This window comes from Rutilus rutilus, assembly GCF_951802725.1.
Source record: "Rutilus rutilus genome assembly, chromosome: 7".
Lineage (NCBI taxonomy): Eukaryota > Metazoa > Chordata > Actinopteri > Cypriniformes > Leuciscidae > Rutilus > Rutilus rutilus.
Window position 1 is genome coordinate 31599612 of NC_140221.1, and position 17263 is coordinate 31616874.

A 17263-nucleotide genomic window follows, 5' to 3' on the forward strand; every position below is an offset into this window, starting at 1 on the left:
AATGTGTATTTAGCCTGCCTCTGCCATCCAGCACCCCCAAAATTAAAAGTTAATAATTACTTGAAGAAAATAATTAGATTAGATTATATTAGATTTGTTTATGCAACTGGCCGCTAGTCTTTAAACTGCTTTGCTTAACTTATTAATGCCTTTTGGGAGTGTGGAAATGTGAAATATTTATTTTGCAGGCTATAGCCATGCACTGTTGTGTAGCCTAAACATCTTAGTTTCTGATCCTCAGTTAGCTGAACAGAGGAGCGTCCAAAGATTATGAAAGGTTGTATGAATTTTTATTTAGTATTTTATTTTATACAAAAATCGGAATTTTTAACTCTCAGTAGGCTTAATCATGTTTACCAATCGCATTGCACTTTTACTGTTCATTAAAATGATATCATTGCAAAGGTTATGTTGAAGAACATTTTAATCTTTTAAAATTAAGAGTCTTTTAATACGGGGTTTGTTTTAGTAAGGACAATATTGGAGAAATGACACCTAAAGCCCAGCTAGGAACCTTTCTGAGGCGGAACCTTTTACGATGTATCAGGAACAAGAGTCTGTTGACGTTGCACAATTAGGAAGTGTGCGAGTACAGAAAACAACGAACAATGCAAATTTAGTCCAACATTAGTCGTATTTCTGTTGTCAATGAATTTCTTTCTTTTTTTCATAGTGGAGAGTTAAACTAGAGACCGCGTCTCAAAATGTTCGCAGGGTTACCAGAACTGGGAATATCTAATGGAGAAGATCTGAAAGAAACTCTCACTAACTGTACAGAACCTCTGAAAGCCATCGACCAGTTTCAGGTCAGGTTCTGTGTCTCTAAAATATTCACAGTGTTCAAATCTATTGCATTACACATAACGTTAAGCACTTCGCTCGCATGCAGCAGTCATCTTCATTGATTATAATGGGAGGGATCTAGTTTCTGGCGTCGCTTTCAGTTTGAATTGTCATATGACAGACAGCCTGTGACAAGCCGATTTAACAGTTATCCATTTGCGCTGACTAACTAATATCTATTACAGTACTAGTATTACTTTTAATTACTAGTAAGTAATCCAATATGGAATAAGTACCACAACCTAGTGAACACCCTTGTGAAAAAGAAGGGCACATGATTAAAATTGAATGCGCACTTGTAGTGTACTTAAATCTTAAAAGTACATTAAAAAATGTGCAGATATAATAATGTTAATGAAATAAAAAGTAACTTAAGTGTATCTAAAAAGAGCACACTTTAATGACTGTTTCTAACACACTTGAGTACACTTTTAAAACGTGTGCTGGCGCTTTCTAATAATGTCACATTACACGTTTTACTTTAAAGTACATTCTAAATCATTATGTTTTAAAGTTTTTGTTCTGTTTTAAAGGAGTACCCTTTTTTGATGTGTTGACTAACATACTAAAGCACATTTAAAGCGATTACAATTTTAACTTAGTATGTTATTTAATATTACATTTTAAGTTAATATATTTTAAATGTACTAATTCATCATTACAAATGTGCAATTACAAATATATTTAAATACATGACAATACATAGCATGTCACTTTGTCAGTACATTTTAACCATATTTCAAAGACAATAAAGGTAAATATGAACTTATAATTACATTCAAATGTACTTAAGTCCTACTTAAGTGGGTAAAAAAAAAGTCACTCGTAACGTTCAACAAATTGCTATTTCATTGCAATTAAGTGTCCAAAAACCTCTTCATTTTGCACTTAAATATATTAAGTATAGCCTATTATACTTAATAATAGGCTATATAAATACGTACATATTAAGTACTTTTTTAAAAGTATTCTTTACATTGTAACATTACATTAAATAAATACAAGTTTACATTGGCAAACATTTGAATTTGAGACCAGTAACAATAAAATACTTATCTGTCGCTGTTGGGATAGTGACTAGCTGCAAAGAAATAAGTACTAGTAATCTATGTAAGATATCAGAATTGAATAGATACTGGTCACTACTGAAAACAATTAGTATTTCATGAATAGTTAATAGTGACTTTGAAACTGATACTACTCACTCTTTGGTTCCTTACTAGTAATTAAAAAAGTGCTAGTAACACTTATTTATCTATAAAAACAATATTAGTTCATTTTACTGTGTTTTATTATAACTGTATTATCATTTACAGGCGGAAAATGGCATATTGTTGCCAACCCTACAGTCTGCATTGCCTTTCCTGGATCTTCACGGGACTCCGCGGCTGGAGTTTCATCAGTCAGTGTTTGATGAGCTTCGAGATAAGCTGATGGAGCGCGTTGCCACCATTGCCGAGGGCAAGGAGGAGGACAGGTGAATGGAAAGTTTTGATTTCAATCCATTCCTTTGCGCAGCGGATCTTAAATCATACTAATGCATCCCCTAAATTCACACAGATACGTAAAGCTGGAAGAACTTCTTGAGAAAAGCTTCCCGTTGGTGAAGATGCCGTCCATACAGCCCGTTGTCATGCAAGTGCTAAAACATCTACCAAAGGTATACATGTGTTCTGTGCTCTGACCTATTACTCTCTGGTACTCAAGTGACAGATACATTTCAAGATATCTCAGTATACAGACACATTTCAAAGCTTATTTTGCAGATCTTTTCAGCCTTAGGTGTGCAATCGTTTTTTTTTTTTGTGTGTAAAGTTTATTGTTTTATAACAATTTTAAATTTGACAATCACGTTTCTGTTTGAATGCTCCTGCAGGTGCCTGAGAAGAAGCTGAAGCAGGTTATGGCCGATAAAGAGCTGTACAAAGTCTGTGCTGTGGAGGTGAAACGGCAGATTTGGCAGGACAATCAGGCTCTTTTCGGGGACGAGGTGTCTCCGCTCTTGAAACAGTATATTGTGGAGAAGGAGACAGCTCTTTTTAGCAACGACCTCTCCATCCTTCACAACTTTTTCAGTCCTTCACCCAAAACACGGCGACAGGGTGAGGTAAGTGGCAGGTGTTTGTTTACATTTTAGAATTGATTTTGACCATTTGGATAATGAATCTTATTTAATTTGAAAATGGTGTTAGCATTAATGTAATGTTAATTTTTCCTGAAATTCTAAAACATTAAAACATGACAATACTACTGTATGCATTCCAAAAAATTAAAATGAAACATTTAAGACATTTGAAGGTTAATTTTGAATGTGAATATAAGTTATAAAATAGTGTTACTTTAATGTTTATATAATGTTGTATCAATGTTATCATAGCATTTCTTTCATATTAATCTTGTGTTCTGATATCATGGTAATTTAGTGTTCATTTGATAGTAATGCAATGTTGTGTCAATGTTATTTTAAGATGATTATTTATTCATTTTTTCTTTTATATTATTTTATCTTTATTCTTTATTTTTATATATTTAAACACATTTTTTTTGCAAACTTGGGTTTTGGTGATTACGTTTGCAGTGGAACAACAAACAAACACTGTCCTCTTGTTGCATCTTTATTTCAACAATGAAACTGTGATTTTTCATTAGGTGGTGCTGAAGCTGACTCAGATGATTGGGAAGAACGTGAAGCTCTATGATATGGTACTACAGTTCCTGCGGACGCTGTTCCTGCGCACACGAAACGTGCACTACTGCACCCTACGTGCTGAGCTGCTCATGTCCCTTCATGACCTCGACATCAGTGAGATCTGTTCAGTCGACCCCTGTCACAAGGTGTGGAGCCAGTTTCCCATCTGTAATTTACAACACACCCTTTCAACTGCAACATCATGATTATTGAGCACCATTTGTAGGGTCCTTCCATTTCACAAGGTTGTACAAAATGACCTAAATATCTGTTTCAACCTAATTATCAATTTCAAATGGTCTGCACCCAAAAACACTCTATATTTATATTTGCTCTTATCCTTTTGCAGTTTTCTTGGTGTTTGGATGCCTGCATCAGGGAAAAGTTTGTGGATGCTAAACGGGCTCGTGAGTTGCAAGGCTTCCTGGATGGTGTGAAGAAAGGGCAGGAACAAGTGTTAGGGTACGAGATTCAAATATTCATTCAGATACAGCATACAATAAAGCCATAAAACCATAAAAATGTGACACTCTCTGTCTCTGTTTCTCACAGTGACCTGTCGATGATCCTCTGTGATCCATTTGCCTGTAACACTCTAGTGTTGAGCACCGTGAGGAACCTTCAGGAGCTTTTGAGCCAGGACGCCCTGCCCAGAGTAAGAACTCCAACTCCATAGTTGATTTTAGGTCTACAGACATCTTTTGTTTGTACTGATCTATGACCTGATTTACTAAACATGGCTAGTGTAAACATTCGCAACAATTGCAGCCATGTGAAGTGCAAAAAAGGTTAAGACAGACTTTTTTGGGGCATTAATAGTGGTGCAAATACCAGTAAATTGACTACCCTAAATCTTTGTAAATCACGCTGCGTGATTTATTTAAACTGAAAGGGAAACTCCTACAAATGCATATGCAACAAGTTCAGCTGCAAAAATAACTGTCTATGCCCTTTCATCGCTAATAGTCAGTGTTGGGAACGTTACTTTAAAAAAGTAATTAGTTATAGTTACTCACTACTTGTTCCAAAAAGTAACTGAGTTAGTAACTGAATTACTCTATAATAAAAGTAACTCGTTACCAGGGAAAGTAACTATTTGCGTTACTGTAAAAAAAAAAAAAAAAGTTGCTATATGTGAAAGAATTTTGATTTTTTAAGCAGTTTTCACAAGTCAGTTGAAATGAGTAGAACAGACAGGTGTTTAACTTTAGATATTTATTGCACGTCGACAGACAGCAAGAGGTTTATCCTGCACCTCAAGCATTCTTTGTAAGAAAAGTAAACAGTTAGGCCTACACCATATAAAGTGCATTTAACTCTGCAAATTAAATCAACCTCTCAACTTTTTATTTAAAAGTTTTATTAATAAAGTAAAGGCATTGAACCAGTTTATTTGTAGTGCACTGACTGTGCACATTATATAAGATTAATATATTTGTTTTCCTTAAAATTTTAATTAGCAGTAACTTAAACACTATTTGCAGTTTGAATGTCCTGTATAAACAAAATTACGGATTATGTTTTTGTTTCCACTGTTCGATCGCGTCCGCGCCTCTCACACACACACACGCACACAAATGTAAACAATTTGCGCCTTTTCGATCGCGCCTCTCTCTCTCTCTCTCTCTCTCTCTCTCTCAAACACACACACACACACACACACACAAATATAATCACTTTGCAACTTTTCAATCGCGCCCGCGAGTCTCTCTCTCTCTTTCGGTTCAATACGAATACATGTACCGTTCCACTCCTAGTTCTAGCCTTTGACCTCAATGAATTTGAAGTAGTGCTTATCTTCACCTTGAAAATGCCAACTTTTCATCGGATTGCTCCTGACCATAGACTGCTACTGACTCGCCTTCTCTGCTGCTTCATCGAATCTCTGTTTAGCTGGTGTGTGTGTGTATGTGTGGCGCGTGTGCTGGCGTGTGTGTAAAAACACTGGCTCTGATTGGCTACCATGAAACACATGACCCTGCCTTAGCCAATCATAATCGCTTACCTCGTTATTAACCCACCTCCTCACTCGCTGTGCGAGCCAGGGGTGCGTTCGGATTACACAGTTTATTCAATCAATGCATAGTAACGCACCGCATTTAACGTCCAGTAATGGTAATGGCGTTGTAATGACGAGAAAAGTAATTAGTTAGATTACCCCGTTACTGAAAAAATAACGTCGTTACCTAACGCCGTTCTTTTAAACGGCGTTATTCCAAACACTGCTAATAGTGTACTACAGTGTTGTTTTTGTTAAAGGTTGGGTAGGCAGTGTTTTTTATAAACACTTGTTTTACTGGTTGAAACTCTTCACATCCTGATAGCAATAATAGAAGTGGTCTAAATATTAAAAACTGTACATATTGTATATCTTCTGTGGAATTCTCAGGGCTAAAAAATGTTTGTCCAATCATTGCATTTGGACAAAATTTTGGTCCTACCTGCCTCTCAACATTTCGTATGTTCATACCTCTGCGCATTTCATGAGGATTTGCAGAGACATTTAAGAGCTCTTTAAACTGGTAATTTAACGCCGTGTCTTGTGACGCTTTGCAGACTCTGCTATGTACGTTCATATGTTTTGAAGGAGGCATAGGTTTAGAGATGATCTGGGGAGGGTGGGATCTCATGCATTCAAAGCTAGCTTGCTATTGCTAGCCTCCCTGAAATTGCCTACCCTACCTTTAACTAAACCAATTAAAAATCATTTTTGGTATTTGGAATAAATTAAAATGTACATATTTAAGTTTGGAAATGTTGCCTTGCCAACTAACTAAAATAAGTTAAAGTTGCCAAAACTGAAATAAAACAATCTGTGTTTATGTACAGGACAGCCCTGAACTTCTCCTCCTGCTGCGGATGCTTTCTCTTGGCCAGGGTGCTTGGGACATGATTGACAGCCAGGTTTTCAAAGAGCCCAGAATGGTATGATCAAGTCATGTCACCTTTATTTACATAGCGCTTTTTACAATACAGATAGTTTCAAAGCAGCTTTACAGTGATAACAGGAAACTAATGCAACAAAGTTTGTTTCGGCTGTACAGCAGATCTAGAAGAAAATAGTGTCTTAGTCCAGATTAAGTAAGTTCAGTGATGGTTCGTTTCTGTTGCAAAAAAATGATTAATTTAATTCATCTATATACCTACTCTGGAGAAAACAGTTATGTCATCGTCCAGCTCAGTTCAGTTCTCATATAATGGTGTCAATGCAGACAGATCAATAATATTTTTGAATATTAAGTGTCCCCAACTTAGCAAGCCAAAAGCCAAAGGCGAACCAAAACTCCTTCAGGTGACAGAATGGAGAAAAAAACCTTGGGAGAAACCAGGCTCAGTCGGGGCCAGTTCTCCTCTGGCCAACGAGAGAACAGTGTATGATTATGATTCCAGCAGCATTATAGGTCAGAAGTCAGATTGGATCAGAACATTCAGAATATTTATCCAGTTTCATCTGGTTGAAGATCAGAGTCATCACGCCGGTATGGAGACGGGTTTGCAGAGGATCAGTGCCCCTGGTCAATGAGACCTTCAGAGGGGAGAGTCTAGTTGACACAATCTCTGCTGACACTTCAGGGATGCGTTGTGGTCGTGTCTAGTCAACTCTCTGCATTCTTCAATAAACCCAAGTCTAATGTTGTGTTATAAACAAGGTTGGTCTTGTTCACCATCAGGATTTGGAGGTGGTAACACGCTTTCTGCCTGCCATGATGTCAATAGTGGTGGATGACTACACTTTCACTGTGGAGCAGAAACTACCAAGTGAGGAGAAGACCTCTCTCACGTACCCCACCACCCTGCCTGAAACCTTCTCCAGGTATCTGCACCATCTCATGCCACTCCTCAACACAGAAAATTCAGCAAGTGCTTAATTCTTTCTAAAATGGATGGTCTTTTTGCTTTGTCTAGGTATATACAGGAAAACAGGGTGGCGTGTGAGATCGGTCTTTATTATGCGCTTCATATCGCTAAGCAGAGGAACAAAAATGCTTTACAACGGCTTCTGCCTGGACTGGGTGAGACTCCTGTCAGATACATTGGATTAATGGATAATCATGGCAATGCTGCACAAAGACTGATCACCTTGTGTGTGTGTTTTTGCAGTGGATACCTATAACGACATGGCGTTTGGAGACATCTTCCTCCATCTTCTCACTGGTCATCTAACTCTGCTCTCTGATGAATTTGGATCAGAGGAGTTCTGCACTGCTGTCTTTGACAACTTCCTCCTCACATCTTTCTCTAGGTCTATTATCTTTTTTTAATCACATTATATAGCGCAACTTCTTCAGGGTTTGAATGTAAAATATTCATTAGTTGAAAAAAAATCATGTTAATACTGTGGCTCAGTTCACATCAGTTCTAGTATATTTGAGCTTATCGCTCTCATTTGCAGTAAGGAGAACGTTCACAGACACAGTCTTCGCTTGCTGAACCATCTCCATCAGAAGGTGCTGGCGTCCTACATGGAAACCTTAATGAAGACACTTGAACCACCAAAACAGGTATTTTAAAGGAAACAGACTGAATGTGAGTTTGCTAAATCAATAAATAGCTAAAGGGCTGTTGGTTAACATTTCCCAATAGTCTTCTGCTCTGCATGGATTTAGTCACATCAGCAGAAAAGGAAAGTAATTTTCATTTTGAATAAAGATTACAACAACTTTTTATCTTTTTTTCTTTGGAACAACATGCACTGATGAATCATTCATAAGACTAGGGACATGCATTAGAAAGTAAATGAGGCCAAGTTTGTTTTAATGTTTAAAAGGCTTTAGGGTGGCACCTCATCCACTTCTGTTCACAGGATGATTTTTGTATTTATATACTATTATAGTATTGATTAATATCTTGAATTAGCTTTTGTTTTTATATTTTCAGTTTTCATTTTAGTTTATTTTAGTAATGTTGTTATGTGCTTTTTGTATTTTTTTGTTTGTTTATTTAAATATTTCTATTTAGCTTTAAAATCATTTTATTTTATAATTTTAATTTTAGTAAATGTAGGACTTCAGCTTTAAATTATTTCAATTAGCTGCCAAGATAAGCTTTCTAATTTTCATTTAAGTTTTTCATCTAATATTTATATAGCTTTATTTCAATTATTTTTAATAGTTTTTCGTTCTAGTTAATAATAACAACACTGGTTCACAAATGATAAAAGCTCTCTCTCTCTGTTCCTCTCTGTACTGATTCTCTTGTGCAGAAATCTTATAGTAACTGAATCTTAATTCATGTTATTACAGAGCAGCGAGTCAGTGAAAGAACTGTTCACCCTGTTAAAGGAGAAGCTTGAGGCTTCTAAGAAAAGCCCCCCTGAACCAGAGGAAGCCCCCTCTCTGGATTTAGGCCTTCACCCTGTTACTGTACCTCCCACCCCTTCCACCCCCACGACCCCTGTCTGACAGAGACTGGACGCTCCAGCCACTAGAGAGCAGCAACAGCAGCAATGGAGGTAGATGACTCATCTAATGGCAAAAGACTGACCTAAACATGTGTAAAATGGAACTGTGCTGGTTATATGACTAAGTTTTGTTGTTTTTCTTGTTTCCCGCTTTTTTAAAGGTCATTTTAAAGCATTTTCCAATTTGCAATTTTGTGTGTTTCGATATCTACGCTTCTTTTAAGAAAATTTAGTCTTGTCTTATGTAAAGCATCTCATGGTTGAATATCATTTGCTTTGGTTTGAGTCAGTGTGACAACCCTTGTGTAAATAAAATAATTGGTTTGACAAATTTACAATTTGAGACTTTTTTGATATTTGATGCTTTCTCTTTGGAGACCCACTGCTGTCTCGCACTCATAACTAAATAGGTGCATAATCAAGTGAATAAAAGAACCCTCAATGACTTGTATATAATACTGTATACAATCTTTGCCATGCATGCAATACACTAGTTTGTTTACGTAGAGCTCACAGTTTGAATGTTCTTGTTTGCTTTAATTTATTTTCTAAGGTCAGGTAAAATTTCCATTGTCACTTTTATCATGGCTATTACTGTAATATTAAAATAGCATGGCTATTAAGTTGGGAAAACACTGACCCGTGGTCTCAGAAAACCAGATAATATGGAAAAATGTAATTTCAAGACCTGAAAGTGTCATGGAGGTTTATACAGTCTTATATCTTATCTTTAAAGGCTGTTTTCTCAAAATGAGGGTTTTTTTCTCAGGCAGAAATGTCTCCTTTTCAATAGCACTTACATATACCAAACATTTTATTCCTATATATATTCTAAAGGTTTTTGTAGAGGGGTTTGTTCATATAACAGTCTCCTGATTTATTTAACATTTTGTTCCTAAAAACGGTAAAACATTTTTGTCAACAAAATGAACCAGGAACCTGGTTTTATCCAATGTCCTGTGCTGCTGTCTCCACCTAGTGTCTTCCCGTCAGAGCTCGGCTCAGTGAATGGCCTTCTGTCTTCTGACGGCCCAGTTTTGTTTCGGTTATATGCTGACCGACGTACCACTGTAATCTCTTCAATCCCCCTCATGCTGTCATATTTGGGCTTCTGATTCATTCATGCCATTGTCAGTTGCTGTCAATTGTGTATCATGTCAAAAAAGATCATGATGGCATGCAATCTGATTTCCCTGCTCATCAGCTGGTGGAAAATAAGTGTATGGTGTTTCCCCATTGGGAAGAACATAACCGCAGCAATATTTAAAATCTTCCTTGGCCACTACAATGTTCACTTGTACCCTGGGTAAAAAGGAATTGAGAAATGATATAAAAGGAAGGCCTGCCCACATTTGAAACCGAGAAGACACCAAGCACCCACAGAGATGATGAACTCTTCCTCTTTTTTTACTGATTTACTTTCAAAGCAATGGCTCTTCAATAGAAGACCAGTTAGCATTTAATCTTTAACAGAAGCTCTTAAACATCTTAATGTTTTTTATTTTATTTTAATTTAATTAATTTTAATAATCAATTTAATTAATCTCCAGATTTAAAAGTCAAAAAAGAAAGAATTGCTTTCAATGTGGTTTCAGACGATTGAAAATATATATATATATATATTTTAAGCAGTTGCTGTTACTGAGTGTAGTTTACAAGTCTCAGATGGGCAGAATCACTTCCTGGTGGTGCAGTTGCATGTCCCTGTTCTGTCAGTTCAGACAACATCGTACTTGCCTCACAGCACCAATGCTGCCTCATTTCATTATTCATCAAATGTTACAGCTGCTCAAGGCATGTTACGTGGACTCTGACAGTGTTCCGCCCAATGTCTTCATATGCTGTTATCTGTAATGCGCTGTGAGCACAGAAAACCAGGGAGAGAAGGATTTCTGCGCATGGTGTACATTTATTAACAAAACAAACAATGAACATGGGAAACACTGACTTATATACACAAAGTTTTGTAATGAAACTCTAGATAGCGCAGGCTGATAGGTCCTTAACTCAACCTGTTTGCAATCTCATCATTCTCTAGGGCACAGCTGACTGGTTCCTGCTGATTCCATGTATTTAAACCCTGTGCTCTCCTAAAATGTATGTCCCTGCTCGTTAGTACTATGTTGTGTTAGTTTGGTGTTATCTCTTTTATCTCCTTAGCTTTTATCATTAAAGACGGTTCACTTTATTCATCTTCGTTGTGCGACTCATACCAGCTTACACTGTGTCAGATGATCTAATTATATATTACATATCTTCTGTCTCTCGCTTTTACTGCAGCCAAATAAAAAGTGACAAGATGAAACCCCACTGCATGCGCTTAACAAGTTATGGTTTTACGTATGGTTTCAAGTTTGCATACACCTACCTTGCAAGCTATGACACCAAAATTAAAGATAGTATCAAAACACTTTGGTCTCTATGATCACATTTTTACAGGAAGTCTTCACTTGGCATATATAATGCCTTGCAGAAGTCTAAACTAGCCATCAATATATCCAGGCTTCTCTCTGATGGACTCAAAGGTAACACAATTTGATAATGTTTTCTTTAATTATTGCAAATGTATATGACATTGTAAGACTTTTTTTGTAATATCAAGATAACATTTTGGTATGAGATAGATAGATAGGTAGATAGATAGATAGATAGATAGATAGATAGATATAGATCTTATCTTGATGTTACAAAAAAAGTCCTACAATGTGAATGTTTTGTGAATAAGTTACAAAAACAGATATTAATTTGGTTTGCCAATAGTAATCAAGTCAAGTTGTCACCTTTAGTTATAAGCAGCTTTACAGTGATAACAGGAAACTAATGCCACAAAGTTTGTTTCGGCTGTACAGCAGATCTAGAAGAAAATAGTGTCTTAGTCCAGGTTAAGTAAGTTATTAAGTATTAGTAAGCAAAAAAGTTATTAATTTAATTCATTTATCTATATACCCGCTCTGGAGAAAACAGTGATGTCATCGTCCAGCTCAGTTCAGTTCTCATATAATGGTGTCAATGCAGACAGATCAATAATATTTTTGAATATTAAGTTTCCCAACTTAGCAAGCCAAAAGCCAAAGGCGAACCAAAACTCCTTCAGGTGACAGAATGGGGAAAAAAACGGTTCACCATCTGATCTGGATACTGCCAGGATCCGGCTAAACAGAGAGACTAACATTAGCGTAGATGCCATTCTTCTTATGATGTAGCGAGTACATTGGGTGCGATAGGAAGTGTTCCCGGTTCCGGCTGACCTAGTTTATGCAGTCTAAAAGTCATTTAACTGATTTGAATAATGTTCTATGTGTATGCCAGGTTAAAGAGATGTGTTTTTAGCTTCTCGAACAATGCTAGGAAGACTGTTTCAAAGTTTAGGTGCTAAATAGGAAAAGGATCTACTGCCATGCAACAAGTGAAATAGGCATCACCAAGTTATAATTTACAGCATGAAAAATGGATTAAGATTATAGTTTTGTTTTTAAACATTAATTTTAAGTGAGTGTGTGATGGCAGCAAAGGAAATCTAAATGTAAAAGGCACTTGATTTTGATATTCTAGGAATTATCAACTGGACAGAATTTTGAGATCTCAATAGACGTGAAGGACTATTAATGCGTTAAGAGCTCGCTCAAGTATGGGGAACTAAACCATTTAGTGATTTGTAAGTAATCAGCAAGATTTTAAAATGTATATGATGTTTAATAGGGAGCCAATGCAGTGTTGACAGAACGGGGCTAATATGGTCATACTTCCTGGTTCTAGCAAGAACTCTAGCTTCTGCGTTTTTGACCAGCTGGAGTGTGTTTATTAAGCGTGCAGGGCAACCACCCATAAGAGCATTACAATAGTCTTGAGGTCATGAACGTATGAACTGTCCTGCATTTGGCATTGAGAGACTATGTTGTAATTTAGATATATTTTTAAGATGGAAGAATGTTACAGATGCTAGAAACGTGGCTTTCAAATGAAAGATTGGTATCAAAGAGCACACCCAGGTTCCTAACTGATGACAAAGACATGGCAGAACGTCCATTAAGTGTTAGACAGTATTCTAGGTTATGTGCAGATGTTTTTGTTCAATAGTGATCTATTGAGGAGCCATTTAAAATGTTTAATAATCAAAGCATCTGATAACCTGACATTTTCTTGATGAAATAAATATTATGATGAAGACCAGGGATCTGTATCTTCTATATCTATCTTATAGTGCTATAATTGCTATTTTACTATTTTATATGCTTAGACATTTAAACTTTTTAATGTAAAAATTAAGTCAAATATTCTATGTAAATTTATGCTTTTTGACAATTTTGTGGAATAACTGAATTCTGATTTAAATTAATTATATGCAGACCTAAATTGTAATAATAGCAATAGATTACGTATTTAAATAGAATAATTCCACTTATATGGTTAAAGGTTATGATGAACAGTGACTGCATTAATTGTAATAATAAAAAAATAATAAAAAAATAGACATAGAAATGGACATAAAGAAAGAAATTAATCACACAAATGTTGATATTCAAATTAATGAAAAGTCAAGATAGCATGTGGTCATATTATGTTCAACTAATTCAAGTTGTCTTACCCCATCTAACCTACATTTCATCTGTTATATGTCTTTATTGTAACCATAATAAATAATAATGATATTAATAATGCCATTTGTATTTTCGTCATCTGTTTCTTACAGATGAACAGCACAGAGTTCCCCTCCATCACTTTAAGGAATGCCTCCAGTGGTAACATCAGCAGCCTTTGTCCCATAAAGTCCCAGCATATCTCCATCCCTGTGCTCATTTGTCTGACCTTCTTGGTGGGACTCCTGCTCAATGTCTTCAGTCTGTGGGTGTTCACATGCAGGACACCAGTGTGGAAGTCCAGCACAGTTCTTCAGTTTCATCTAGCTGTCAGTGATGTCATAATATGTCCTATGGGACCATTTATGTCAGTATATTATCATTCTGCTAATTGGCTTTTTGGGAAAGCTCTCTGCCGGCTTAAAATAGCTTTAATAATCATTCACATTTACAGCAGTATTCTGTTTCTCACTCTAATTAGCATTCACCGCTATGTGGTTGTGGTGCGCTACAATCAAGACTGTTACATGAAGCGAAAGGACTTTGTCCAGAAACTCTGTGTTGGAGTTTGGCTTTTAGTATTGATTATGGGAGCTTCATTCGCCGCTATTGTAGACATGAGCACAGTGAACAATCACACTTTATGCCTCAGCATTCACCAAGGACAATATATTGACATTTATTTCATCGTAAACTTCACTTTCCTCTTTCCTGTATTACTTCTAGCATTCATTGTTTCTGCAATCTGCTACTGTCTTCTGGTGCGCTCGATGTCCCTTCTCGACACTACCCATGACAATGTACAAGCTATTAAGAACAAATCACGTAAAATGGTGACTGTTTGTTTGGCAATATTCGTTGCTTATTTCATGCCTATGAATGTGGTCCGTAGTGTGGGTATTGTGGTCAAGAAATTTTCCCCCCACAAATGCAGTCTACTTTTAGAATTGGAGACTGCATATTATGTGTCATGGATTGTGGCTGGAGTCAACTGCTGTCTAGATCCAATTATATATTGTTTCAGTTCTCAGAAATTCACAAGAAATGTTCATATCTCTCTTAGTAGAATAGGTGTGAGACTTGGAACAAGGCATGATTAATCTTTGTAAGACTGACCTCATGTTAGCAAGAACAGCACCTCAGATAGCAAGGAAAGGAAACTGCTGTTCTTGCTCTTAATTACTAACATTGATGATAGTAATATGAATTATGTGTGCAATTTGTTTTGAAAATCAGATATTTAAAAAATGTCATATGTATGCTTATATTTGATGTAAATGAATGCAAACTGAATATTTTTGCTTAGTATTTGAAGTATACTATATTTTTATATAGTAAATATTTTATATTTATTTTATTTTATTAAATTATATTATATTATATTTTAGTATACTATATTTTTGCTTAGTATATATATGAAGTGAATAATTGTGATGGCCAATGATGAGTAAAGCTTATAAGATTTTGATTATCGGTTTATTTTTTTCTTCATTGACATGTTAGATATTTAAAGTGTTCATTTTTAACTCCGAATGACAAGGGTGGAGTTTTGGGTTAATGACTGCTGACCAATAAAAGGAAATCCTGTCTTAGTTCCTTTTTTGTCACGTACACTGATGCCTTAATCATTTAGTAAACTCTCTGTTCAATTTCTGTATTCCAAATGAGTTTTGAGGGGAGTGTTGCATGATCTGGTAAGTTCTTTGTGTAGCTTGATATTCATTTCAGAGAATATATATATATATATATATATATATATATATATATATATATATATAGTTAGTTAGTGTGCTCACATATATGTAGCCTAATAAAATTGTTTATATTTACATAATCATTTATATGATCATTCAACATTACACCACAGCAAAATCTAACAATTAGAGAGTGTTGTTAACAAAATGTTAATGTGCTTTGGTGATGACATGGCCAGGGCATTTGTGTGAATTTTCTGAAGTTTATTTATTTGCAATATACCTAACACAAAATTTGATCACAATAACACTCTTCTAGCATTCCTCTAAGATGAACACCTCAAACAGCAACAACACATGTTCTCCTGAGGCTCAGCACATGTCTCTGGCTGTGATCCTCTGTCTCGTCTATCTGCTGGGCCTCCTTCTCAACGGATTCAGCCTGTGGGTTTTCACTTGTCGCATTCACAAATGGGACTCTGGAGCCGTTCTGCAGGTCAATCTAGCTCTGTCTGACGCCATCATTACTCCTCTAACCCCACTGATGGCAGCATACCTTGTCATGGATAGCAACTGGAAATTTGGGCCTTTCCTCTGCCAGCTGAAGATTGCGGTGCTCAGCGTCCACTTCAATGGCAGTGTGATCTTCCTCACACTCATTAGCATTCATCGCTATATGACCGTGGTTCACTTCAACCGCTCCTCGTTGATGAAAAGGAAGACTTTCGTGAAGAAGCTATGTGCTGGGATTTGGTGTTTTCTGATAATAATTGGCATTGTCTATGGATGGTTGCTTCCTGTAACCACTGTGGAAAATCATGAGCAGTGTCTTAGTATTCATCAGGGAAAATTGACAGATGCTTACTTTGTTATTAACTTTGTGACTCTTTTCTTTTCGTGTATTTTACCCTTAACTATATCAGTGTTTTGCTACAGTCGCCTTGCGAGCTCAGTATCCCGCCTCAACATAAATTCTATTCAGGGCCAATCGGCCAAGACTAAATCCTTGAGGATGATAGGGATATGTCTGGTCATATTTGGCCTTTGCTTTCTTCCTCTCAATGTTGTTCGGACCCTTGGAGTAGTCGTGAAAAAGTATCTCCCTGAGAGATGCCAAGTTCTGTTGCAGGTGGAAACAGCTTATTATGCATGCTATATATTGGCAGGAATCAACTGCTGCTTGGACCCCCTAATATACTTTTTTGGATCACGTAATTTTATTAAAGCATTCAGGAGTTCTCTTAGGGTATTTGGGGTTAAACGCAATGCTGAAAACAAAAATGAATCAGACACATTAGATCAAATTGTAAACAGAAATGCAATTTTTACTGTCTCTTAGGGCATTTTAAAGTTGGCATTAAACAGAAAATGTGACCATATTTGAATCCAAGTGAAAGGCTTTTGTCCATCTGAATTGATTGGATGGTTGTTATTTCTATTTCTGGGATGTGAGTAACAGGTTGCCCCACCCGTGCGCCAGTTAACAGAGAAGAGAAGTTGCTGCAAGGAGGAGAGGAAATTATTTTGATTAAAGATTATGAGAGCACTTGAATTTAAAACAAATAATGATGTGTATGGATAAATCTTTATCACTGCACAGACTTTTCTGCTACTACTGAACTGAAATGTTTTAAGACATGAAAATAAATAACTACTATGCATTAAGGCTAGCGACCCTTCAAAACATGCTAAGCAGCTGTGAAACTCTTATTCAGCTGGATCTTTATAATTGCAGTATTACTAAAATTGATTGTCATATTTTGACTTGTAGAGCATGTGACTGAAACTAAATGAGTACAAAATCCAATATTTTACACAGTGAAGCTGTTTGTCTCGATGTTGATGACTGATGCAAGATATTTATTAAAGATCTTTCTTGAAAATAAAAAAGGGAAGGAATTTTCTTTGAAAATGTAAGTTTTCATGAGTGACTGTAAACAATTTTTTGCTTATAGGGGAGACCTGGGATAGTTGTAACATGGGGAGAGTTGTGACACTATCAATTCCATATGGTATGGCATACATTTTTGCAGATAGTGGGGTAGGTTGTAACAAAGGA

The 17263-nt window shown here is 36.2% G+C and overlaps 3 protein-coding genes across 3 annotated transcripts; all 3 read left to right on the forward strand.

Annotated features, from left to right (window-relative positions):
- The first annotated feature begins 482 nt into the window (after positions 1-482).
- On the forward strand, positions 483-9265 carry nelfb (negative elongation factor complex member B). Its single transcript, XM_084415114.1, has 13 exons — positions 483-806; positions 2160-2320; positions 2404-2503; positions 2720-2950; positions 3493-3678; positions 3882-3994; positions 4085-4187; positions 6362-6457; positions 7204-7346; positions 7439-7545; positions 7634-7775; positions 7926-8034; positions 8776-9265. Exons 1-13 carry the CDS (start codon positions 705-707, stop codon positions 8932-8934), a joined length of 1752 nt encoding a protein of 583 aa, XP_084271240.1. The 5' UTR covers positions 483-704; the 3' UTR covers positions 8935-9265.
- Positions 8845-15100, forward strand: LOC311294313 (P2Y purinoceptor 2). Its single transcript, XM_084415115.1, has 3 exons — positions 8845-8984; positions 13624-14815; positions 14919-15100. Exons 1-2 carry the CDS (start codon positions 8979-8981, stop codon positions 14608-14610), a joined length of 993 nt encoding a protein of 330 aa, XP_084271241.1. The 5' UTR covers positions 8845-8978; the 3' UTR covers positions 14611-14815; positions 14919-15100.
- A 17-nt stretch (positions 15101-15117) lies between these two features.
- Positions 15118-17094, forward strand: LOC311294314 (P2Y purinoceptor 4). The gene is made up of 2 exons (XM_084415116.1): positions 15118-15204; positions 15524-17094. Exon 2 carries the CDS (start codon positions 15536-15538, stop codon positions 16541-16543), a length of 1008 nt encoding a protein of 335 aa, XP_084271242.1. The 5' UTR covers positions 15118-15204; positions 15524-15535; the 3' UTR covers positions 16544-17094.
- Positions 17095-17263: the final 169 nt, after the last annotated feature.